The sequence below is a fragment of the Oncorhynchus gorbuscha genome, linkage group LG09 (assembly GCF_021184085.1).
Source record: "Oncorhynchus gorbuscha isolate QuinsamMale2020 ecotype Even-year linkage group LG09, OgorEven_v1.0, whole genome shotgun sequence".
NCBI lineage: Eukaryota > Metazoa > Chordata > Actinopteri > Salmoniformes > Salmonidae > Oncorhynchus > Oncorhynchus gorbuscha.
This window is the reverse complement of record NC_060181.1, coordinates 34,141,092-34,166,001: the sequence shown is the minus strand read 5'-3', so window position 1 is coordinate 34,166,001 and position 24,910 is coordinate 34,141,092. Positions and strand designations below refer to the sequence as shown.

At 44.1% G+C, this 24,910-nt stretch overlaps 1 protein-coding gene across 6 annotated transcripts in view; it reads left to right on the top strand.

Moving 5' to 3' along the window:
- The window catches only part of LOC124043434 (A-kinase anchor protein 9-like), a 134,714-nt gene that overhangs the window by 103,813 nt on the left and 5,991 nt on the right, over positions 1-24,910 (top strand). For 3 of the 6 annotated variants that reach the window (XM_046362045.1, XM_046362043.1, XM_046362041.1), the window contains 22 exons: positions 5,469-5,563; positions 5,877-5,994; positions 7,156-7,194; positions 10,118-10,350; positions 10,714-10,833; positions 14,333-14,500; positions 15,410-15,514; positions 15,866-16,018; positions 17,937-18,023; positions 18,476-19,522; positions 19,732-19,872; positions 19,971-20,015; positions 20,191-20,331; positions 20,547-20,591; positions 20,707-21,429; positions 21,685-21,745; positions 22,100-22,221; positions 22,354-22,554; positions 23,420-23,587; positions 23,826-23,955; positions 24,220-24,433; positions 24,647-24,797. In XM_046362045.1, coding sequence (XP_046218001.1) covers positions 5,469-5,563; positions 5,877-5,994; positions 7,156-7,194; positions 10,118-10,350; positions 10,714-10,833; positions 14,333-14,500; positions 15,410-15,514; positions 15,866-16,018; positions 17,937-18,023; positions 18,476-19,522; positions 19,732-19,872; positions 19,971-20,015; positions 20,191-20,331; positions 20,547-20,591; positions 20,707-21,429; positions 21,685-21,745; positions 22,100-22,221; positions 22,354-22,554; positions 23,420-23,587; positions 23,826-23,955; positions 24,220-24,433; positions 24,647-24,797 — 4,307 coding nt within the window. The remainder of the gene's footprint in view (positions 1-5,468; positions 5,564-5,876; positions 5,995-7,155; positions 7,195-10,117; positions 10,351-10,713; positions 10,834-14,332; positions 14,501-15,409; positions 15,515-15,865; positions 16,019-17,936; positions 18,024-18,475; positions 19,523-19,731; positions 19,873-19,970; positions 20,016-20,190; positions 20,332-20,546; positions 20,592-20,706; positions 21,430-21,684; positions 21,746-22,099; positions 22,222-22,353; positions 22,555-23,419; positions 23,588-23,825; positions 23,956-24,219; positions 24,434-24,646; positions 24,798-24,910) is intronic. The other 3 variants (XM_046362042.1, XM_046362044.1, XM_046362046.1) reach the window with 3 other exon arrangements.

Genomic DNA, 24,910 nt, shown 5'->3' with positions numbered 1-24,910 from the left:
GACAATCTTATTCAGACTCGTATACTAAAAAGAAAACATCACCCAGACATTTAAAGTTTAATAAATCACTACTACGTGCAATTACGTGATTTGACCGGCTGTATTAGCCTACATATTTCAACATGCATTTCAGGCTCTTAAAAGCTTTCAAGCACGCCTCCATCCAAAATGACTCGGTCTTCCTCCATTGTGTTTGCTCCCCCATCCACATATTCAAACACGGTTAATGTCAAGCCGTCATGATTTCCTGCTTTTGTCCTGTCTGATTCACTATGTAATACCTAGCTTTTGGTGTGGAAAACTGATTTCAATGAAGACTGAGGAACAGGCTCATGGTCGCCTGATTCTGAAAATGTTAGCCAGGCTCTGAGACCACTCAAGTCTCTTGGGGGGAGTTATGATGTAGTTCTGTATTATGTTTTGCAGAGGATAGGTTTTATAGTAGAGCATTAGAGCGAGACATAGACCTTTTAAGAAGGGGAAAGGGGATACCTAGTCAGTTGCACAACTGAATGCATTCAACCGAAATTTGTCCAACACATTTAACCCAACTTCTCTGAATCAGAGGTGCGGGGGGCTGCCTTAATCAACATCCATGTCATCGGTGCCCAGGGACTAGTTGCTGTGGGGTTTAACTGCATTGCTCAAGGAAATATAATGACATCGGGATGCCATTGTGGACATTTTGTAGCAAAGGACCTCAAGTGTGTGCAGAGATTACACATTTGGTGAGACAGTGCTGTCCATTCTAAAAGTTTAAAGTGTCTTTAATGCAAGTGAGTTGCAGTGTGTGCATGCGTGTGTGGCAGCCAGTGTCAGCACAGTGGTTAGTTTGATTTGCACCCTGATTGATGGTCCTCTATTTGCACCTAACCATACACAATTTGTTTCCATGAGACAGAGATGACACAGATTCTCTCATAAGACTAGAAGAGCCTTATGCGTTTCAGCCATAAGGGATTCCTTCCTGAGCATGAGTAAATTTAGTTTTGATCAGTCATGGAAATAAAAGTGCTGAAAACATGTTGGCTCACTATTTAAAAAGAAGATGGAGAACGAACAATAGGATGAAAAATATAGTTTTGGTGCCGGTACAGCTGACTAGCGCCGTCTAACACTACCAAGCAACAACAACAAAAAATTATACTTGGAGTCAAAGTAATTTATATTGTCCAAAATAATATTGCTATCTGTAAGTGTATTGATTCCCCCCTCCCATCACTACCCAGAGGGCAAAACTGCCATTTCTGTCTTTAATGAGATTATTTCAACCAGTTTTGGCTGTTGCAGTACCTGGAGGGTGAAGCCAGGAGGCCATCACAAGTTTCCAGTGTTAGGCTATATCAGACATCTGATATTATCAAGATGCATATAGGCTTCATGACTGTGGCCTAATAAAATGACACGATACGTAAGACCAGAGCCGTCTCATCAGTACTCAATTATCAACTTTTATTTTTATCAGCTTTATTATAAATCGTAACTTCCTTAACAAACCGTGAATTGTTGGTTGGTGGATTAATTCTGACAATCAACCTCTTATCACCAGAGGAATGCAGATCCAAGAGTGCTGAGTTTCTGGTAAACGGCCCCTTGCCACGAGAGCAGCATTCCAAGTTTCAACATATGAGTAATGAGTTAACACATGAGTTATTGTTTAAACTACCCTGTCATTTTAGTTGTGTTAGCTAACATGGTGCATAGTTACAAGTAATCAATTAATATAGTGTTGCTGTGCTCGTTAACCTTTTCATTCAACGCACAAACAACATTTGTATCAATTGACACTAGCTAGATTTCCATCCAATTGGTGACCAGATTGTCATGTGAATATATATATTATTTTGCATACATTTTTCTTCTAGCGTTTTCCCATCGGAGATGTTTCCATCAAATTTACTTGTTACGGATTAAAGCCTATGCGTGATGACGTAGTGTGCATAGAAATTCTTTTTGTGGTTAAATGACCATTTACCAATATATATATATATTTTTTAAACAGGGTAAATGTGTTTCTATCACATTTTCAACTCTACTGATGGTTTTGTCACACAAATGGCGTTTATATAGCGAATGTGCTCACTCTGGTGTTGGCATGTACGCTCTAGCCAACAGGTCTTAGATACAGTGCAGGTATAGCCTACATGAGATTATTGACAAAAGAGCACGATTATTTTTAGTTGTCAAACTGCAGCCAAGCATCTATCATCATGTCACCAGAATAAGACCCTCGATTTAGAAAGGAGCATCAAACTCATCACCGTGCAGGCCTCCCTAGTGGCGCAGCGGCCTAAGGCACTGCATCGGAGTGTTGCGTCACTACAGCCTGGGAGTCCCATAGGGCGGCGCACAATTGGCCCAGCGTTGTCCTGGTTCGGGGAGGTTTTGGCCGGGGGGGTTTACTTGGCTCATCGCGCTCTAGCGACTCCTTGTGGCGGGCCGGGCGCCTGCAAGCTGACCCTCGGTCGACAGTTGAAAGGTGTTTCCGCCGACACATTGGTGCAGCTGGCTTCCGGGTTAAGCGGGCAGGTGTTAAGAAACAGTGTGGCTTGGAGGGTCATGCTTTGGAGGGCGCATGGCTCGACCTTTGCCTCTCCTGAGCCCAAGCCCATTGAGGAGTTGCAGCGATGAGACAAGATCGTAATTGGATATCACGAAATTGTGTCGAAAAGAGGGTAAAATTGCAAAAAATACAAAGTAAATCGCTGTGCACTTTCACCGCCCTGTGAAGTTAGGCTACAGGCCCCACCTGTAGCCTAATATTCTTCATGCTTTCCCAAGTCCAAGTGGGAGGGCAACACAACCTGATCATGATTACATGACTCCAAGTTTACTTTGATATGATGGTGATTTTATCAACATTTGCACATAAAATCGTTTCCACCGCCATTTCTTGCATAATTAATTTTACAGACACAAAGATCCCACATTGGCCAGTACGTCATTGTAAATAAGAATTTGTTCTTAATTTACTTGCCTGGTTAAATAAATAAAAAATATTGTGTGTTTTTGTTTTGTGAACATTTGGAAAGTTTACGGACAAATTAGCTGTTTCCATCAGGCCTGTCGTGATGTTTTTTTTAACTGACGTACTTTACTCGCTTAAAAGGTTGGATGGAAACCTCGTTAGTGACAGTATTGAAATCTTAAAGGTTGGCCCATATATGAGTTGTCAATTTTATGTAGAAGGCTTTCTTGGAGTGGTCTAATCCACTGTGAATGATTAAATGTTGGGAATGTAACTAAGATGCATTCCTTAGTTGTGATAAATGTGTTACTTCTACGTGGGTTCGTATACTTTTGTAATACTAACAGAATAAATGAAAACAGAAGGGTCGAGCCACCCATTCAAATTATTTGTGTTTACAGTAAACAAAGAGATCACTTGGAGCACCGAAACCTTATGTAACTCATCAACACAACAATGTTCTTGGAAGAACATCTGACAAACATATTTGCCTCACCTATTTAGTATAGCTACTACATACTAGATATGATTTTGTAAGGAATCTCTATCAGATCTTTGGGAACATTGCTAGTATGCACTCACGTCTTCCAAACAGATTTATCATCAGCTGAATTACATGCCAGTAGTGCATTTGCCTAGTGACCGGTAACAAGATGTTTAATAATAGAATATTTCATTGCATTTGTTGGCAGCTTAGCCCTCTAGACTACACTCTGTCTAGTTAAATTGGTCTGACATTCTGCCTGTGTTTGTTTGTCTGAATATTTTTGTGTTTGTGTGTGCCTTGGGGAGGAGTGGGTGGGTGTTACATGTGAGTGCTTTTTGGATGTAGCATATTTGTATAGTGTTGTGCACAAACAGTGCCTTTTGTTACATTACAGCCTTATTTTAAATTTGATTAAATATATTTTTTCCCTCCTCAATCTACACACAATACCACATAATGACAAAGCAAAAAGAAACATTTTTTTTAATGTGTTAAAAATAAAAAATAAAAAATTACATTTACTTAAGTATTCAAACCCTTTAATCATTACTTTGTTGAAGCACCTTTGGCAGCGATTACAGCCTCAAGTCTTCTTGGGTATGACGCTACAAGCTTGGCACACCTGTATTTGCTCTGTCAGGTTGGATGGGGAGTGTTGCTGCACAGCTATTTTTAGGTGTTTCCAGCGATGTTCGATCAGGTTTAAGTCCGGGCCCCAGCTGTGCCGGTCAAGGACATTCAGAGACTTGTCCCGAAGCTACTCCTGCGTTGTCTTGACTGTGTACTTAGGGTCGTTGTCTTACTGGAAGGTGAGCCTTCGCCCCAGTCTGAGGTCCTAAGAGCTCTGGAGCAGGTTTTCATCAAAGATCTCCATTCATCTTTCCCTTGATCCTGACTAGTCTACCAGTCCCTGCCGCTGAAAAAACATCCCCACACCATGATTCTGCCACCACCATGCTTCACCATACGGATGGGGCCAGGTTTCCTCCAGACGTGACGCTTGGCATTCAGAGTTCAATCTTGGTTACGTCAGACCAGAGAATCTTGTTTCTCATGGTCTGAGAGTATTTAGGTGCCTTTTTGGCAAACTCCAAGTGGGCTGTCATGTGCCTTTTACTGAGGAGTGGCTTCCGCCTGGCCACTCTTACCATAAAGGCCTGATTGGTGGAGTGCTGCAGAGATGGTTGTCCTTCTGGAAGGTTCTCTCATCTCAACAGAGGAACTCTAGAGCTCTTTCAGAGTGATCATCGGGTTCTTGGTCACCTCCCAGACAAAAGCCCTTCTCCCCCAAAATTGCTCAGTTTGGCCGGGCGGACAGCTGTAGGAAGAGTCTTGGTGGTTCCAAAATTCTTCCATTTAAGAATAATGGAGGCCACTGTGTTCTTGTTGACCTTCAATGCTGCAGAAATGTTTTGGTACCCTTTCCTAGATCTGACCTGTCTCAGAGCTCTACGGACAATTCCTTCAACCTAATGGCTTGGTTTTTGCTCTGACATGCACTGTCAACTGTGGTACCTTATATAGACAGGTGTGCATTTCCAAATCATGTCCAATCAATTGCATTTACCACAGGTGGACTCCAATGAAGTTGTAGAAACATCTCAAGGGTGATCAATGGAAAGAGGATGCACCTGAACTTAATTTCGAGTCTCATAGCAAAGGGTCTGAATACTTATGTAAATAAGGTATTTCTGTTTTTTCTTTTCAATAAATTTGCAAACATTTCTAGACTGTTTTTCTTTTGTCATTATGGTGTATTGTGTGTACATTGCTGAGGATTTGTATTTATTTAATCAATTTTAGAATAAGGCTGTAACGTAACAAAATGTAAAAAGTCAAGGGGTCTGAATGCTTTCCAAAGGTACTATGTTTTTGGAGTTTATCGCCTTGATTTTGGTTGTGCGGGTCTGTATTTTCGCTTTAATGTGTGCTTTAACTGATACTATGTGTGTGATTGTGTGAATGTTTCACTCAACAATCTCTAAATCTATATATTAACACCCCCCCCCCCAGGTCTGATTGATGGCTACACAGGGGAACGTGCTGCGCTGGAGGAGCAGGTGCGTCAGAAGGAGGAGCTACAGCTAAGCCTGGAACAGGAGCTGCAGGTAAGACAGACCCACTCTTCAGTCTACAACCACCATAATCACTGTGTTTTATAACCGTTTAGGGTGACATGCTCTGATGTAATTATGTCATTTCAAGCAGTTATGCCCACTAGGTAAATATTGTCTCAAAACTATCCATGCAGATTTAAAGAAAATGGTGGACAATTATGTTGCAAGTTGTTTCCCATAGGTTTAAAATTTTACCTCTGTCGGGCAACTTCGCACACTGCAAGGGCAGTTTGTTTTTGTCCTTTTTTAATTGGCTAACCATATCGTCAACCTGACTCTAACTGATTGTCATTGGCTCCTGCAGGTGACGAGCAGCCGCCTACACGAACTGGAGCAGGAGAGGCTGCAGATGCAGGAAGAGCGTGAGATACTGTCACGGCAACAGGACGCCATGAGGGAGCATGCCGGCCCCCGCGAGTTACGTATGTACCCCACCACTTACTCCTTGTGTGTCTGAATGGAACAAAATATAAATTTTGACAAACATTCAAGTATTCTACACAGTGAAATAATCGTAAAAATGTTACTTTCATATCATGTAAAGTGTATTGGATATGCACAGTTCCTATTCCAATACAGATGCTCAAAAACAAGCAGTTGATGATAATAGAGAACTGTGACTACGTCTTATATGACATCACTACTCCAAAGAGTGGGCAAGGTGAAGTGGGGGTCGTATCATTGAAATAGAAATACTGGTATTATGAGAAAAGCCCTTCAGACCATTGCAATTTGACAGTCATTTTATTTCTGTGGGTCCTATGACGAAGATAAAACAGGCCCATGTTCTTTTGCATACAGAAGGTTGGTTTATTTCCTTGATTAGATCTACATTTGACTATTTGTATGACTCATGTCATCACACAGTATGTCAGCTTAGCAGGAGCCACTCATTGTTATTGTGTTACCACTCAATGACATTGTAACAATTTTTATTCTGTGTTATAAATTCTTGTCATTTTTATTAATGTACTTTGTTATTACTGTACTTTGCTAAATTCCTGTAGAAAGGGTGACCATGATGAATTCATGTTGTAATGAAGTTTACAATTGATAACTGTTTTTGATGGAAATCCTCTGGGATAAAACAGAATCCTGGAACATGTGTTACACAAGTACTGCATCTGAAAAGTCTCACCTGCGTCGTGTTCATTAGGCAACAAATATAATTAAGTTGACTGAAACAGGGAGGAACTACCTTGACTTGTCTAATAAGAAACACAGCAAAACATTTTTAAATAATTTTCTGATTCATTACCTCTATCCAGTACTATTTCAAGGTATTCCATAGGTTAAGGAATAATCCATAATGAAATGGCAAGTATTTGACAAGCACATGAATTCAATGTACAGGGGGCCATTTTAGGAACACCTCACGCCGGCTCTCACGTTACAGCATTGTCTCATCCATCCTCTGCCGACACAGCTTTAACCAATACCACCACAGCACATGCAGGGAGGCCCCACCCTCTCGTTTTCACCTCTCGCTTTCACCTCTCACATCCTTTCTCCTCCAGTCTTCCTCCTTTTTATGACAAAACAAGTGCATGTTGAAATACTGTGCTTTCTTATTCTTCCTATAGGCCTAGTTGAAGCTGCAGTCGATGCAGCACCTGAAGCAGGTGTGTCCCACATCAGAGCATGGCCAGTCTGTTACTTTTTTGTCTCTAGTCGAGTGGCACTTAACAAATACATACAGTACCAGTCAAAAGTTTGGACACACCTACTCGTTCAAGTGTTTTTATTTATTTATACTATTTTCTCCATTGTAGGATAATAGTGAAGACATCAACACTAATAAATACCACATATGGAATCATGTAGTAACTAAAACAGTTTTAAACCAATCTAAATATATTTTATAGCAACCCTTTGCCTTGATGACAGCTTTGCACACTCTTGGCATTCTCTCAACCAGCTTCATGAGGAATGTTTTTCCAGCAGTGTTGGAGTTCCCACATATGCTGAGCCCTTGTTGGCTGCTTTTTCTTCGCTCTGCGGTCAGACTCATCTCGAACCATCTCAATTGGGTTGAGGTCGGGTGATTTGTGGAGGCCAGGTCTTCTGATGCAGCATGCCATCACTCTCTTTCTTGGTCAAATAGCCTGTACACAGCCTGAAGGTGTGTTGGGTGATTGTCCTGTTGAAAGACAAATGATAGTCCCACTAAGCACAAACCAGATGGGATGGCGTATCGATGCAGAATGCTGTGGTAGTCATGCTGGTTAAGTGTGCATTGAATTCTAAATAAATCAGTGTCACCAGCAAAGCACCATCACACCACCTCCATACTTCACAGTGGGAACCACACATGTGGAGATCATCCGTTCACCTACTCTGCGTCTCACAAAGACACTGCAGTTGGAACCAAAAATCTCACAGATTTCCACCGGTCTAATGTCCATTGCTTGTGTTTCTTGGCCCAAGCTAGTCTCTTCTTATTATTGGTGTCCTTTAGTAGTGGGTTCTTTGCAACAAATCTCCTCTGAACAGTTGATGTTGAGATGTCTGTTATTTGAACTCAGTGAAGCTTTTATTAGGGCTGAAATTTCTGAGGCTGGTAACTCTAATGAACTTATCTTCTGCAGCAGAGGTAACTATGGGTCTTCCTTTCCTGTGGCAGTCCTCATGAGAGCCAGTTTCATCATAGTGCTTGATGTTTTTTGCGACAGCACAAAGTTATTGAAATTTTCCGTATTGACTGACCTTCATGTCTTAAAGTAATGATGTACTGTCATTTCTCATTGCTTATTTGAGCTGTTCTTGCCATAATATGGACTTGTTCTTTTACCAAATAGGGCTATCTTCTGTATACCTCCCTACATTGTCACAACACAACTGATTGACTCAAGCACATTAAGGAAAGACATTCCACATATTAACTTTTAAAAAGGCACAATTACTGTCAGGAGAATTTAGTTCTCGTGTTCATTAACCAGTATGCTTGATCAGGATTTGAAGGATACTGATATAAATGAAGACAGACAGAGGCCCAGTCTACAATAGTACAATAGTTAAATGTTTATTCACGGGAACGTTCTCCCTATCATTTCCGGTACATTGGTCTATATACCTCACATTTCGTCATAAATGTCCCTCTCACATATAAGGGCAATATAGTTCACAAGTCTTCTCCTACTCACAAATTGTCTGCCACCTGTTAAACAATCTACTACAAGCCCAAGGTCTCTCCCCTCCCTGGGTGGGGACAGAATGTCCTGTAAGGAACACAGTATTCCAGCCGGTCTGACGATAGCTCCATTCGTTTCTAACAAGGAACAGAATTCTAATTCTTGACTAAAACTACACGCATTATATTCAGTGTTACGATTATAATAAGATTCATACATTCATACAGTGACAGGGTAGTATTCTCTTTAGTTATAGTTCTACGTTAAATGTATACATCATTTAGCCATTATTCATAAAAAATCCCATAACAATTCCATATGTTATTTCATAGTGTTGATGTCTTCACTATTATTCTACAATGTAGAAAATATCAAAAATAAAGAAAACCCTTGAACGAGTAGGTGTGTCCAAACATTTGACTGGTACTGTATTTTTTTTTTTTAAACGCCAGAATCAGCAACTCACAAAAAAAGCTTGGAGCTTGCTTGCTATGGGCTCACTCACTCAATCACTAACCCTTGCTTACGCTTTTTCTTTTGATTCCCTTTTCTATATCATGGTTTGTCATGTTAATGTCTTATGGGTCAGCGTGAACATTCTCATTTTATTTATGATTGAGCACGATTGAAGGAATCTGATGAACTGTATTTTGAGACGTTGGTACTGTAAGCATAAGTATTTCCTTATTGGCAATCATCTTTGCTCCTAAATTAAAATCCCTTGATGTAAATGTTCAGAAGAGTTTAGCTCACCCTAACCTTACTTCACATTGTCCATGCTAACATCGTGACAATATCTGCTACCTTTGGAGTAAGATGATTGCTCAATTAGGAATTTGTCCCACCCCTTGCCTGCAAATGCATATGGGGCATGGATATTGCACCATCACAGCACTGTCTACGTCGTTGGTCTGTGGTTTGCACTCTCTTACCTTTTTATCTGTTGTACTAATACAATGGGGTTCGATCTTCTCTGGGGGTAAGCGATGTTGGTTGGTTCAATGTTGGTTAAATGATGGCAGTGGGTTACTAAAGGGATATGTTGGGAAGATACTGGGTGTGAGATTGTCTGTTATATACAGTAGCTACATGATTCTGAAATGGAGGACTGTATTGGTGACATTTTGCTGAAAGCAGCCATCTCAATACTGTAATGCTGTTAAAATGCGTAAAACGCAAGTTTAGAAGTTCTGAGACAAAAACAGCTAAATATACTTAGATTTGAAACCAATCGTAACGCTGACAGGCCTGTAACTGATTTTCGGATTATTGACAGTCCACAACAACTCCATCTCAGCATCCTGTCCTGTTCATTGCTGGAATCAAACCTGTATGTCCAAAATCATTGACTCCTCCCCTCCAAAGCCACCTTATGTGACGCCTTCCGTCCGTCCCTCCCTCCCTTCACCCCCAGACCTCCTGGAGGAGACAGAGAAGCTGATGGCTGAGAAGGTAGAGGTGCAGCGGCAGGCGGAGAAAGAGAGCCTGGACCTTCTGCACCAGGTGAAAACACTGGAGGCTGAGCTGGAGGAGCAGATCAACCGGGTCATTGAGCTGGAGCATGCCCGCAAGACTGAGAGCGGCGACCTGCTGCAGCAGATCCAGGCTCTGGAGAAACAACTGGAGAAGAATCGGAGGTTCCTGGATGTAAGAAATAGAGGGGAGGGAATGGGGAGGATGGATGCATGGCTGTACGGATGGATATGGATAGAGATGGGAGAGATGGATGAATGGGGTGGATGGGGGAGGACCATAAGAGCGTCTGCTAAATGACTTAAATGTAAATGATAGGGAAGTCTATCGTTTAATAGAATACAGATTTACATGAATGTTATATGAATGTGCACTTTGGTTATTGGGGGTTAGGCAGTGCATAAAACACTACACTTGATCCATAATTTATTCATCATCCATGTATTTCTGATTCAATGTATATATAATTTAATTTGATATGGGTATTTCCCATAGCAACTCTCCTTTAAAGGCTTTGTCTTCATCTCTGAACCCCAGGAGCAGGCCGTTGACCGGGAACACGAGAGGGACGTCTTCCAGCAGGAGATCTTGAATCTGGAGCAGCAGCTGAAGAACAGCCAGAAGCTGCAGCCCGGCTCTGAGCAAAGAAGCAGAGAGGTAACAGTTCAGTTCCGCAATAGCCCCAGCATTGAGCCCTGTTGGACCCCACAGGCAGTTTCTCCCTCCTTTTGTTCCCTCACAATGGGAAAGGCAGTAATGTATATGCTCGTCTTGTAAAAATTGACTGTTGTTGCTCTGTACATGAGGGCTCAGTGTCAGCCAGGACAGTGGGGAGGTAGAATTGCCTGTGGTTACCCAAATATGATCCCGGACTAGTCAAACTGGAACTGAAGGATAATGGACATAAACTCAGCAAAAAAATAACCCTCCCTCTTTCAGGACCCTGTCTTTCAAAGAAAATTTGTAAAAATCCAAATAACTTCACAGATCTTAATTGTAAAGGGTTTGAACACTGTTTCCCATGCTTGTTCAATAAACAATTAATGAACATGCACCTGTGGAACGGTCGTTTAGGCACTAACAGCTTACAGATGGTAGGAAATTAAGGTCACATTTATGAAAACTTAGGACACTAAAGAGGCATTTCTACTGACTCTGAAAAGCACCGAAAGAAAGATGCCGAGGGTCCCTGCTCATCTGCGTGAATGTGCCTTAGGCATTCCGCAAGGAGGAATGAGGATTGCAGATGTGACCAGGGAAATAAATTGCAATATCTGTACTATGAGATGCCTAAGACAGCGCTACAGGAGGACAGGACGGACAGCTGATCGTCATCACAATGGCAGACCACGTGTAACAACACCTGCACAACAACAGCTGCCGAGTTACACCAGGAACGCACAATCCCCCTCCATCAGTGCTCAGACTGTCCGCAATAGGCTAAGAGAGGCTGGACTGAGTGCTTGTAGGCCTGTTGTAAAGCAGGTCCTCACCAGACATCACTGGCAAACAACATTGCATATGGGTACAAACCCACCGTCGCTGGACCAGACAGGACTGGCACAAAGTTCTCTTCACTGACGAGTCGCGGTTTTGTCTCACCAGGGGTGATGGTCGGATTCGCGTTTATCGTCGAAGGAATGAGCGTTACACCGAAGCCTATACTCTGGAGCGGGATCGATTTGGAGGTGGAGAGTCCGTCATGGTCTGGGGCGGTGTGTCACAGCATCATCGGACTGAGCTTGTTGTCATTCTTGTTGTCATCTCAACGATGTGCGTTATAAGGCATCCTCCCTCATGTGGTACCCTTCATGCAGGCTCATCCTGACATGACCCTCCAGCATGACAATGCTACCAGCCATACTGCCCGTTCGGTGAGTGTTCTGCCATGGCCAGCAAAGAGCCCGGATCTCAATCCCATTGAGCACGTCTGGGTCTTGTTGGTGAGGGCTAGGGCCATTCACCCCAGAAATGTCCGGTAACTTGCAGGTGCCTTGTAAGAGTGGGGTAACATCTTACAGCAAGAACTTGCAAATCTGGTGCAGTCCACGAGGAGGAGATGCACTGCAGTACTTAATGCAGCTGGTGGCCACACCAGATACTGATTGTTACTTTTGACCCCTCCCCTTTGTTCAGGGACACATTAATCCATTTATGTTAGTCACATGTCTGTGGAACATGTTCAGTTTATGTCTCAGTTGATGAATCTTATGTTTATACAAATATTTACACATGGTAAGCTTGCTGAAAATAAACGCAGTTGATAGTGAAAGAACGGTTCTTTTTTTGCTGAGTTTATATGCTGGATGTGATTTTTGATGTGTTTTTTTGGGGTGAGGGCTGATTTGTCAATCATCGCCATGGTGATTTGTTTATCAACTGAGGGGGCTGTGGGTATTGTGTGATTTGTAATGCGTTTTGTACAACTAGTATTCTAGTTTTTTTTATAGAACGTTTTATTGAACATTAATGGTTTTAACAGTGGTCTTGTCCTAAACACTTAATATATTTTTTATCTTTCAAAAAAAGCGGTGTCCATGGAGAGGTTGTATTTACTCTCGCACCATGTTGTAGCTAGTAAATGTAATTAGATATTACATTAGGATATGTCTGCTGAGCATCATCATCTGGACCATGGAGGTCTGTCTTTGCATTATAATTGCATCTGCTATCATAACAGCTGTGATATACTGCTTCTCTCTGGTTTACTGTCAACCGAGTTGTTGCGGCTGGTTTCTGCTAAAAGTCATTAGCATCATCATAGCTCCACATCTCTTTGGCATGCTGTGGCAGTGGCTCTCCTTGCTGTTGCCATCAGCTATGTTTTACATTTGTTACCATACTGTTGTTTGTGTTCAGTCTTTAACTGTATTATAGTGGCATGTGTTGTGGAAATGTGTCACTACAAGTAACTCAGAATTATCAGAATTATTTAAACACCATTATTGATACTGTAAGGGCTTGTTTTCGCTAAGCTATATGCAGTTGACAATGTCACAGCAGCCTTTCTCTGCTATCAGAATCATAGAACCATTCCTTCTCCCATCACCTTCTCCTATTAGTCACTGCTATACTCATTAAAGGCCATTATCTCTCCCTTTTTCCTCCTCTTCCTCTTTGCTTCTCTTCCTCTTTGCTTCTCTCCCATGGCAGGTGGATCAGCTGACCTCCCAGGTATTGCTATTAGTTGCATTGAAACAGCCTCTCTCTCTTACCAAAATTCCATCAGTTGCATGGTAGCAGCCTGTCATTGCAAACCACATTAGAGCCCCCCTCTTTCCCTTCCTCTGCTCTCTTTCTCCTTTTCGTCCCGTTGAATATTCCTCTGTCTACCATAGCAGGTGGATCCCAGCGATTAGTGGTGCTAGCGTCATTGAAAAGGACCTTCCATTAAATATCATTAGCTGCACTCAAAACCTCCCTCTTCCCCCCCTTTCTCCCTCTTTCCCTATTCATCTCCCTCTTTCCCCTATTCATCTCCCTTTCCCTACCATATAGCAGGTGAGGATCATCTGACCTCATAATATTGCTCCTGTTTACATTATCCTCTCTCCCTCTTTCCCTCTAGCCCCTAGTGATGGGAGGAAAATGTATAGTTACATATCGCAGTTTTTTGGGGGGGGCAATATTTTTTCGATACTTTGACGCCAAGTATCGATTAGTAAAAAACACATTTTTTGCTATGTAGCGTTAGCTGGTGCCTGCCGGCTGTACCTATACCAAAACTCTGTTATGTTATAGCGTGAGCCAACATGTTTCCAGCACTTTTATTTCCATGACTCATCAAAACTAATTTCCTAATGCTCTCTGCCTTTCTGCAGCAGACATTTAGTGAGCAATATGTTTGGAACATGATACTGCGATTTTATTGCAATTTTGAATCGCAATACATATAAAATCATGACAATCGCAACAGCACCTAAGTATCGTGATAATATCGTACCGTGACGTTCCTGGCAATTCCCAGCCCTACTACCTCTTCTCTTTTCCCCCTCTCTTCAAAATGGCAGGTGGATCAGCTGACCTCCCAGCTACTATGTTGTTACTACTAGCTAGCCACAGTGATACACTGAAGCTACAGACTGTACGATCCACACTGAAACCCCTCTTTCCCTCCCTCTCCTTTCTCCTCCTCCTCATCCCTCTCCTCTCGCAGGTGGACCAGCTGACCCAGCATCTGAGGGAGAAGACGGACTGGTGCAGCGAGCTGCTGCTGGCGTCCGAGCAGCAGCAGCGCGAGGTGGGCGAGCGCAACGAGGAGATTGACAAGCTGGAGGGTCGCATCCGCGAGCTGGAGCAGGCGCTGCTGGCCAGCACCGAGACGGTGAGAGAGAAAAGAGAGATGGGTGCGGAGGAAGGGGGGATGGATGAAGTGGGATAGAGACTGCAAGAACAACAAAAAGAGGAAGATGGAAAAGAGAGGAGGGACAAGTAGAGAAAGAGCGAGTGGGAAAAAGAGGAGTGGGGAGAGGGTAAAGGGAGAGAGAGAGAAAAAGACAGTTCCCCCACTCCTTCCCGCCACTGCTGTTGATGATGCTGTGTTAAGACTAGCGACTGCCAAGATTGCTCCCCAGCGGGAGTGTGTTTGTGTGGGGGGGGGTTCTATTTTCCTAGTGGGGACCTTAAATCTCAGTCACCAGAAGGATAGTAGAAACAAGGACAAAGGCTATTTTAAGCTTAGTGGTTAGGGTTACTATTAGGGATTTTCAATGGAAATACATTTTAAGTCCGCACGAGGATAGGAGAACATAACGTGTGTGTGTGTGTGAGAGAGAGAGAATGGAGTGCGTGTGCATGTTCGTGTCAGAATGAGTGTGTTCTGGTAGAGAGTGACAGCGTGAAGCTATATTTGCATATATATGGGTGTATGTGTGCATTGACAAAGGAGACTAAGTGTACCTGCATACCCGACATCATGGCTGAGAATGTGTGTGCCCATAGTAATGAGTATTGAAACCAATATCACTGTTGGCAGGCTGAAACAGAGCAGTGAAAGAAATGTCCCCATACCTTGCTACTGCCCAGCTGATTAAGTGCATGACATAACAGATACTGTATATGATGTATGGCTGTGTGTGTGTGGCTAACCTGATATTTGTGTGTATGCTTGTATATAATCGTGCGTGTGATGTGTGTATGTTTGCTTGTGTGTGCATGCATCGCGCATGACTGGTCGCTAAATAATAACGTATTGCGTGTGCACGTTGCTTGCTTGCATGCATGTCTGTTTCAGGTGGATGATAAGAGGCAGGATGTGTCTGTTTGTGAGCTTGGGGACTCATCACTGGAGGCTCAGCTACAGACTGAAAGAGAGGCTCTGGACAGGAAAGAGAAAGAGGTAATGTATTGGTCTTATGGGAGTTTCTTTCTTTCACATGTTTGGAAGGGAATTTCTAAGTAGCCAGTCCAGCACTGTGTCAAAGCTAGCCAGCGAAAACCTTGATTGGTTATCACCTCCCCCGATGGTTTACATAAAGTAGACCATTCCCCTACTTGTTGCAACCCTTTGCCCGCCATCTTTCACTTCGCCTCAAATCACGCTCCTACAATAGCCAATGATGGACACAAGACAGGTCCCACTTAGATTTCAAGTCCTCTGTTCATGTGTCGTTGCCCTGGTCCTCAGTTAGATGGATAAGAACACACAACACTCCAGCTTGACTCTCCCCTTTCCCCTCCTCCCTTCCAGATCAGTAACCTGGAGGAGCAGCTGGAGCAGTTCCGGGAGGAGCTGGAGAACAAGAGTGATGAGGTGCAGCAGCTCGACATGCAGCTGGAGATCCAGAGGAAGGAGCTGAGCACCCAGCAGAAAGACCTGGAGACCAAGGACCACCTGCTCCAGGTAATCGGCCAACACAGCTAGGCTAGCATGTACAGTTGAAGTTGGACGTTTACATACACCTTAGCCAAAAACAAAATGGCCACAACTTTGGAAGTATGCTTGGGGTCATTGTCCATTTGGAAGACCCATTTGCGACCAAGCTTTAACTTCCTGACCGATGTCTTGAGATGTTGCTTCAATATATCCACATAATTTTCCTACCTCATGATGCCATCTATTTTGTGAAGTGCATCAGTCCCTCCTGCAGCAAAGCACCCCCACAACATGATGCTGCCACCCCCATGCTTCACGGTTGGGATGGTGTTCTTTTTACCTCCAAACATAAAGATGGTCAATATGGCCAAATAGTTCTATTTTTGTTTCATCAGACCAGAGGACATTTCTCCAAAAAGTATTTTTTTTTTTGTCCCCATGTGCAGTTGAAAACCGTAGTCTGATTTTTTTATGGCGGTTTTGGAGCAGTGGCTTCTTCCTTGCTGAGCGGCCTTTCAGGTGATGTTGATATTTTACTGTGGGATAGATAGTTATGTACCTGTTTCTTCCAGCATCTTCACAAGGTCCTTTGCTGTTGTTCTGGGATTGATTTGCAATTTTCACACCAAAGTACGTTCATCTCTAGGAGACAGAACGCGTCTCCTTCCTGAGCGGTATGACAGCTGCGTGGTCCCATGCTGTTTATACTTGCTTACTATTGTTTGTACAGATGAACGTGATACTTCAGACGTTTGGAAATTTCTCCCAAGGATGAACCAGACTTGTGGAGGTCTACAATTTTGTTTCTAAGATGTTGTTTTCTTCTTGGCTGATTTATTTGGATTTTCCCATAATGTCAAGCAAAGAGGCACTCAGTCTGAGGGTAGGCCTTCAAATACATCCACGGGTTCACCTCCAATTGACTCTATTGATGTCAATTAGAGTATCAGAAGCTTCTAAAGCCATGACATTGTTTTCTGGAATTTTCCAAGCTGTTTGAAGGCACAGTCAACTTAGTGTATGTAAACTTCTGGTCCACTGGAATTGTGATACAGTGAATTATAAATTAAGTAATCTGTCTGTAAACAATTGTTGGAAAAATAACTTGTCATGCACAAAGTAGATGTTCTAACCGACTTGCCAAAACTATAGTTTGTTAACAAGAAATTTGTGGAGTGGTTGAAAAACAAGTGTTAATGACTCCAACCTTAGTGTATGTACACTTCCAACTTCAACTGTAGGTAGCCTTAGCCCCCACACAGCTTGGCTAGCATGTAGGTAGCCTTAGCCCCCCACACAGCTAGGCTAGCATGTAGGTAGGTAGCCTTAGCCCCCCCACACAGCTAAGCTAGCATGTAGGTAGCCTTAGCCACCCACACAGCTAGGCTAGCATGTAGGTAGCCTTCGCCCCCCACACAGCTAGGTTAGCATGTAGGTAGCCTTCGCTCCCCACACAGCTAGGTTAGCATGTAGGTAGCCTTAGCCACCACATAACCAAGCTAGTATGTAGGCAGCCTGGGCCACTACGCTAGGCTAGCATGTAGGTAGCCTGGGACACAACGCTAGGATAGCATGTTGATAGCTTAGCCACAGCTAGGCTAACATTTAGATATGCCAGACAGTTAGACTAGCAGCTACCAGGTAAAAGACAACAAATAGCCACGAAAAAGGCTAACATTTACTATAGGTAATCCTTAATCCAACAAGGTTGACATGTGGTTTCCATCTGCTAAACAAAGCCACATTAGCCAAAGCAACAAATGTGGGACCTGTTAGGCTAATATGGTAGAGGTGATAGGTAGTATCCCCACCCTAAGGATAAACAAATCCGCCATAAATGTTCCTTCCCTATTGTCTTAGTCCCAGTTTATTAAGGGTGATTTTTTTATGTGTTGAAAGCCAGCAGATTATATGATATATATGAACATATGATACATTTTTGAAGGTGATGGAGGAGAAGGACAGGGAAATAGCCCTTCTTAGTGAGCAGATGGCTAAGCTTCAACACACGGAATCAGCCCCTGATAACAAGGTAACCCCATATACATATATGTTACAGACAGACCATTTGATCTTCTGTCCACATATATGTATATCTCTGTGATAGTGGATCAGTGTGTGTGTTGTGTGACAGCCATTTATTTATTTTTTTTGTTTTGACTTAACCTACCATTTTAGGTTTTGATAAGTGGGCCTCCCATGCTCTGTTGTCTTGTGATATATGGTTTTTATGTTGGCTTACTAAACATCTGAGAACACTTGGAACACCCTAGAAATGTCCAACGAATCAGAATTTGTTCCTGAAGTACTGTTGTTACCTGATTGAGTTTCAACCATAGATAATATATCACAAAAATGTTATCAATATTAACTATCTTGCCGTGGCACAACTGTCTCAGAGGTTTACCAGAAAGCATGAGCCAGTCCTTTTCCTCCACATCTTCGTCCTTATACCTACATTCGCTGCTCCATCTTTCCCTTCAGGAAATCAATGCGAGGGACGAACTACTGTGGGAGCTCGAGTCCCAGGTGGAGTGCATGCGGAGCGAGCAGCAGCGCCTGAAGAAGAACAGCGAGGAGGAGCTGGAGCAGCTAAACGCCGTCATCGACAAGCTCCAGGAGGAGCTAGCCAACATCGAGCGGAAGCAATCCTCAGAGACGGATGAGGAGCTCAAGGGCCAGTTGGAGAGCCAGGTCGGAGGTCCCAGCAAGGAGGAGTACGACGAAATGAAGCAAAAGATGGACCTGGCCACCCAAGAGCTGGACACCATCAAAGCCGAGCAATGCATGCTCCTGGAGAGGTACCGGTGCTTGCAGGAGAGCAGGCTAGCATTAGCCGAATCGGAAAAGGAGCAGTCGGACGACACCGCGATGGAGCTGCAAGATGCCCTCAGGGAGAAGACTGCAGAATTCTTGGTGGTACAGGCTCAGATCCAGGCGCTGGAACAGAGCGCCACCTCCAGGTTGGAGGAGCTGAGCCTCCGCGTCCAGGAACTTGAAGCCTGTGTCAGAGAAAGGGATTCTGAACTGACCCGCTGCCGGTTCCTGGTGGAGCGTGCCCAGGAGGACGCCGACGAGCTCCAGCGCAAGGTCCAGGACCTGGAGGACAAGCTGAGGGAGAGGGTGGCGGCCGCGCTTGTCAGCCAGGCCCAACTCGGCGCCATCCAGCAACAGTTGCATCAATCGCAGGAGTCCAAGGGCCAGAGAACCAAAGAATTTGGCCACCAGGATCCCCAGGGACAGATGGAGGTACCGGACTTTGGGTTTGCAGGAACGTCCCGAGCAGCGGAGATCCAAGGAGCCAAACAGGGCCCCACGGGGAAGGTGATCCTCCTGACGGAGAAGCTTCGCGAGCTGGAGGTGGGACTGAGTGGCATACAGAAGGACCAGGAGATGCAGAAGCAGCTGCTCTCCAGTTCCGAGGAGGAGGTGTTGGAGTACGAGAAGAGGCTGGTCATGCTCATGGATTTGCTCAATCAGATGAGGACGACCAAGCCTGGTGGATTCCAGAGAACATTTCTGGCCGAAGAGGTAGGCCTTATCTCCAATAGGCAATAAGTTAAGGCTAAGGTTAAGTTGGCTCTAGCCTGCACTGCCTCCTATAAATTCACTTTTTAGGTGTTAGAGTTAGCCTGTAGTACTTCCCATCGATGAGTGGATTACCTGTAGCCTACACTGCCTGTAATGTTTTTCACAGTTTAATTGCTGACAAGCTGCTATCTCTTTGAACTCTGAACCAGACTCCATCTTCTGGAGAAAACGAGCCGGCTGTATCTGGAATGATACAGGAACTACAGGAGGTCAAAGACGAGGCTTCAGCCACCAAAGCACAGCTCAGCAGTTACAAGGAGAACAGCAATAAACTCCAGCAGGAGCTCAAGGTATGTAATATCACACTCAATAACCATGTTTGATTAGTGCTCTATTCAACTTGTTGCTTGAAAGGGAGTTACAATTATCACATATTTTCCTTTTTTAGGCAAAAGAGGTTGCAATAGCAAAGCTTCAAGAAGATCTTCAAAGGGTAAGAAACAAAGGGAGTTCCTCCGTTTACCATAGGCACAGACACAATACAATTCTACTGCCTCAGTGTTGCTAAAGTACTGCGATACTTTCTTGTTCTTGACATTCCCTTAAATTCATTGTCTTGAATTCCAAATTCTAGAAATTCTAACACCTAACACTTCTACCTTTGACAGCAGGTGTCATTGGGAGGCGGTGAGGCCAAGGTGTCAGAGCTCCATCGGCAGCTGAAGGAGGTCAAAGAGGAGGCCGCTGCCACCAAAGAGGAGCTCAGCAGCTACAGGGAACGCTGTGACAAACTACAGGAGCTGCTACAGGTATGAACACAGTCCCAATCAACCAGTGTTCAGCAGAGCAAAGAACTATGGGAGTCGCAGTCTGGGTGCCAGACTCAATTGTCAATTTTATTAACTGTCCATTTTGTGTGGATAACGGTACATTTAAAAATGTTGATCAAATGGGAAGTTGTATGTTTGTAGTCTTTTCAGTGATTAACCAATCCGACCATTTAAATATTTGTTTTGTACCGAAGGAGAGAGAGATGACCATAGCACATCTCAAGGGAGAACTCCACCTGGTAAGTGTATATTGCTGCATGGAAGAATATTCCAACTTTAGTCAACAATATGGAAAAATATCTATTGGCATATCTTCACTTCTGTATCGATTTTGGTGTCTCCGAACTTTTACAGGCCTCATCGGAAGGTGACAGTGCCACCGCGTCTAAACTTCTCCAAGAGCTCCAGGAGGTCCGAGAAGAGGCAGCTGCTACCAAAGAACACCTTAACAGCTTCAGGGAGTGCAGCGATAAACTCCAAAACGAACTCCAAGTCCGTGACCTGTCCATTGCACAGCTCCAAGAGGAGCTCCAACAGCTCAGAATAGCCTTGGCGAAAACCACAGAGTCACCGTCACCACTATTCCCACTATCACCATCTCAGTCTCCCTCACCCCAGCAGCAGCTGCCGGTACCAGCCTCCAATCCGAAAAATAAAGCAGTCAAACCGCAAGACCACCGCCATGGAGCCAAGGGAAAAATGTCCGCCACTGCCAAAGACAAACCATCGCTCTCTAGGAAGATCTCTGCCGCGGAGAACCAAACGTCCTCCGACAAATCGTCTGGTCTTAATGTATCTCAACGTCTGCCTCGTACAGATGCTGGCACCCAGACGGAGACCTTTTCCTCCCAGATATCTGACCAGCCCAGGTCTGTGTCAGAGGAAGAGGTGGAGGAGATGATCGGGGAGTACCAGGAGAAGATTGTACAGATGCAGGAGCTGCACGCGGCGGAGATCCTGGACATGGAGGCCCGGCACATCGCAGAGAGCGAGGCCCTGAAGAAGGACGCTCAGATGCTGGAAGAGGAGTGTAGGGCTCTCAAGACCGTCATCGAGAAGCTGCAACGCTCTCATGAGGTGAGTTTGTTGGGTGACATCTCAGCAGACCTGAGTTGTGTTCATTAGGCACAAAACAGAAGTGAGTAACAGAACAAAAGTCTACCCGGAAGCTTGTTTTCGTTTTCTGTTGCAGAACCCGGTTTCGGTCTGTTTTCTTTCATTTGGTGCTTAATAAACATGACCGAGATGATGAGCTTGACATTTTTATGGGGGAGTGGGAAGGTAAAGGAACTCAAACTCTTCTGTGTTCTGACCTGGTTTCATGCCCTCCAGGCCCCCTCATCGAGACCAGAGCGTCCCGCAGGATCGCAATTTAAAGACGGCTACACCAGTGGTAAGTTGTTGTAGTGTCACACATTGCACCTCCATGCCAAATGTGAGCCTCTGTATTCAATGCTATGCCAAGTGTCTCTCAAGAGGTTGCATGCTTTCCCTAGTAATCACAATACCTTAGGCGATATAACACCTTCACAATCAATGCATAAATATGTATACAATACATTATCAACAAACACAGCATTTTACGAGTCATGGTGTGTGTCTTTTGAGTTGATGCACATGTTTGCTAGTGTTTGACGAAGGATGCTTTTCATGATTTGAGAAAATGTTATTTTTCATGTCTTTTCAAAGAAATAGTTTTTTGCTTCCATTGGTATGCAATGTTAACCTTGTCTGTACCCTATTGCAGACAGCAGTTCTGAATGGAGTCAGCGGACAGGTTATGACCTGCCTAATCTGCAGCAGGAGTTCAGGACCACGCCAGAGGGAGCCAGGATAGAGACAGACGAAGCCCTGCCTGACAGAATTAAGGTACAAGAACTGCATTTGGAAATGTAAAGTTAAGCAGGTCTTTGTATGCCTATCTGTGTATTGGTGTAGATGTCTAGTTTGCACATGGTTTAATGTTTATGAGATGTATCTCTGTACATGTGTCCCCTCCAGAACCTGCTCCGCGAGGTGCACCAGGAGGGTATGCAGGTGCTATCCCTGTCGGAGCTGCCAATCCCAGAGGGCGAGGCTGACCCAGCCAGCCTGATCCACCATGCTCAGGGCTGGCCCAAAGAGCGAGGGGCCTTGCTGGCCACTGTGGAGTCCCTCAAGGCCCTCATTGCCCAGATGCAGACACACTGCAGGGAAACACAGGTACAGTACTGGTAGCATCTGTACTGTGTAGCGTGGATACTTTGTACTAGTAGCCTCACTTAAATACCGTAGGGGTTTTGTTGGTCTCAGTTTAACCCCCAAGGTTGATGTCTGTGTCCCTGTTAAAATCGAATTAGCATAATAAATCCCCCCCGAAAACATCAGTTTAAGTTAGAGATATTTGTCGCACTTCTGCATCTGCATGAAAGGTGACAAAGCTAGAGCGGTGTTTGTCAGACCATGAGACATTATGCTCTACGACCCCCACAAGCATCTTGGGACTCGTCTGAAGTTGGTACAGCTGATCTACCAACTTCTGTCTGTAGCGTCCGAAGAGTTTGGGCTCTAGGAAACACACAGGCCTCACAAGACTCGTCTGAAGGTCCCAGTCGAAAAATAATTGTGGAAATATACATGGAGACACTTTAGTGACAAAAATAAGAGGTTATATACATGTAATAAATAAATAAAAAAACATGTATGTATATATAACAAATGTTTCCTGATCTTTCTTATATCTTTGAGATCTAGGATAGACCCTTTGGAAGTTTAGTGAATCTGTTATTCAATGCGTTTGTCTGGGCTAATAGCAGTAAGGCCAAATAAATATTTTCATAAAATACTTTTTTTGGTACTTCAAGGGGTCTTAAAATTCAAAATAAAATAGCAAAATTATCCTTGGTATGACCTTCTTAAAACAATTCCATAAAGCTTAGTAGAACCCCCCCTCCCCTGGCTTAGACAGGGCTAAGACTTTGATGGGTTCAGTGAAACACAGCTTTTAAGGCTTAATTAAGCCTTCAGAAACCCTTTTTCCCCCTCATTGTCTGTAAATATGCATGTCTATGTGCTTGTGTATGTTCAGACTCCCGGTAGTGCGGACTGGCGTGGAGAGCTGCTGGGGGCAGTGCAGCAGGTGTTTGTGAGGGAGCGGAGTGTGCTGAAGAGCACCCTCTATGCCCGTCTGGACCAGCTGGACACTAGCGACGCTGTCATCCACCTCAACCATCTGGAGCACAGGCTAGCTGAGCAGGTTACTGAAAAACTATGTACACTTAAACTTAAAACTCAGGTTAGCCTTAGACACTACCTGTTTATCTTGGTATTAGACTATTAGCTAGCTGGAGTGTGGGATATAGCCAACAGGTAATTAAGAAATATAGAGCAGTTTTAGTCTAGGGTCTATTTCTCCACTTCGTAGGAAAACTTGGTGGTCATTTGCATTGTTTTTAAGTTCCAAGGCTAAACTGTGTCTGTGTGTAAATCTACAGGATGCCCATCACAGGGATGCCATGGGGATGCTGCAGGCTGCAGACAGAAGCAGTTTGCTGACAGAGGTCCGGCAGCTCCGGGTCCAGCTACAACAAATCCAAGCCCAGGAGCCTGGCAGATCCAATCAAGGTCTGTAGTCTGGCCCTCCAATTGCTTCTCGTGCTGTGTGGGTGGGTGGTAAGGACACATGGGGATGATGGATGAACGTGTGGGGGCTGGATGGATGGATAAATTCATAGATTTTTTGATTGAGTAATATCTATAGTAAATTGTCTTAGATGAGGTCACAGTTATTCAACTCAATGCAACCAATTTAATGAATCTAAAAAGGACAAACAGCAGCTGATTCTAATGTCTTGCATGTTGTTTTGTCTGGCTGCTTGTCCCACTCAGGTGTTCAGCCCACTGTGTCGCCTGGTATTGAGCAGCAGAGGGAGAGAGGAGCCCCTCAGGCTGGTTTGTGTGGCGTTCAGGAGCCCCCCACACTGCAGCAGGCTGACAGGGCTCTGCTGGAGGAGCTGAAGGGAGAGCTGTCCCAGACCAAACTAGAGCTGGAGACCACGCTCCAGGCCCAGCAAAAACACCTGAAGGAGCTGGACACAGTCAGGTAAGGTTTTAATGCACGCTCACACAAACACACACCATCAGTGTCTTAGTTTGATACATAAAAGAGCGGAACATTCTCAGGTAAGACTATTTAGAGATGTACAGAAACAAACATCGACTTACACTCACCTTCCCAGCATTGGTATTGCATACACATCTAGTTTACCTTCCTAGTTGCTGTTGGATGGATCCAGACCGGTGTCTTTTTTTCTAGAATGGAGGTGTCACAGAAGGCTGCTGAGGTGGACACCCTGACGGACAGACTGGCAGACGAACAGAAGAAGGCCAGAGAGATGCAGTGGGCCTTCGAGAAGGAGAAGTGTAAATCTGACAAGAAAGAGGAGCTGGAGAGCGAGGAGCTGGAGGTAAGACAGTTTTTAGGGGAGGTAGTAGACAGGTGTCCCAGTGTAATTTCACACGTCTTCACTTTAGTGTTCACCTTAGTCACTGGAGTAGGTCTACTTGTGTTTTTCACACT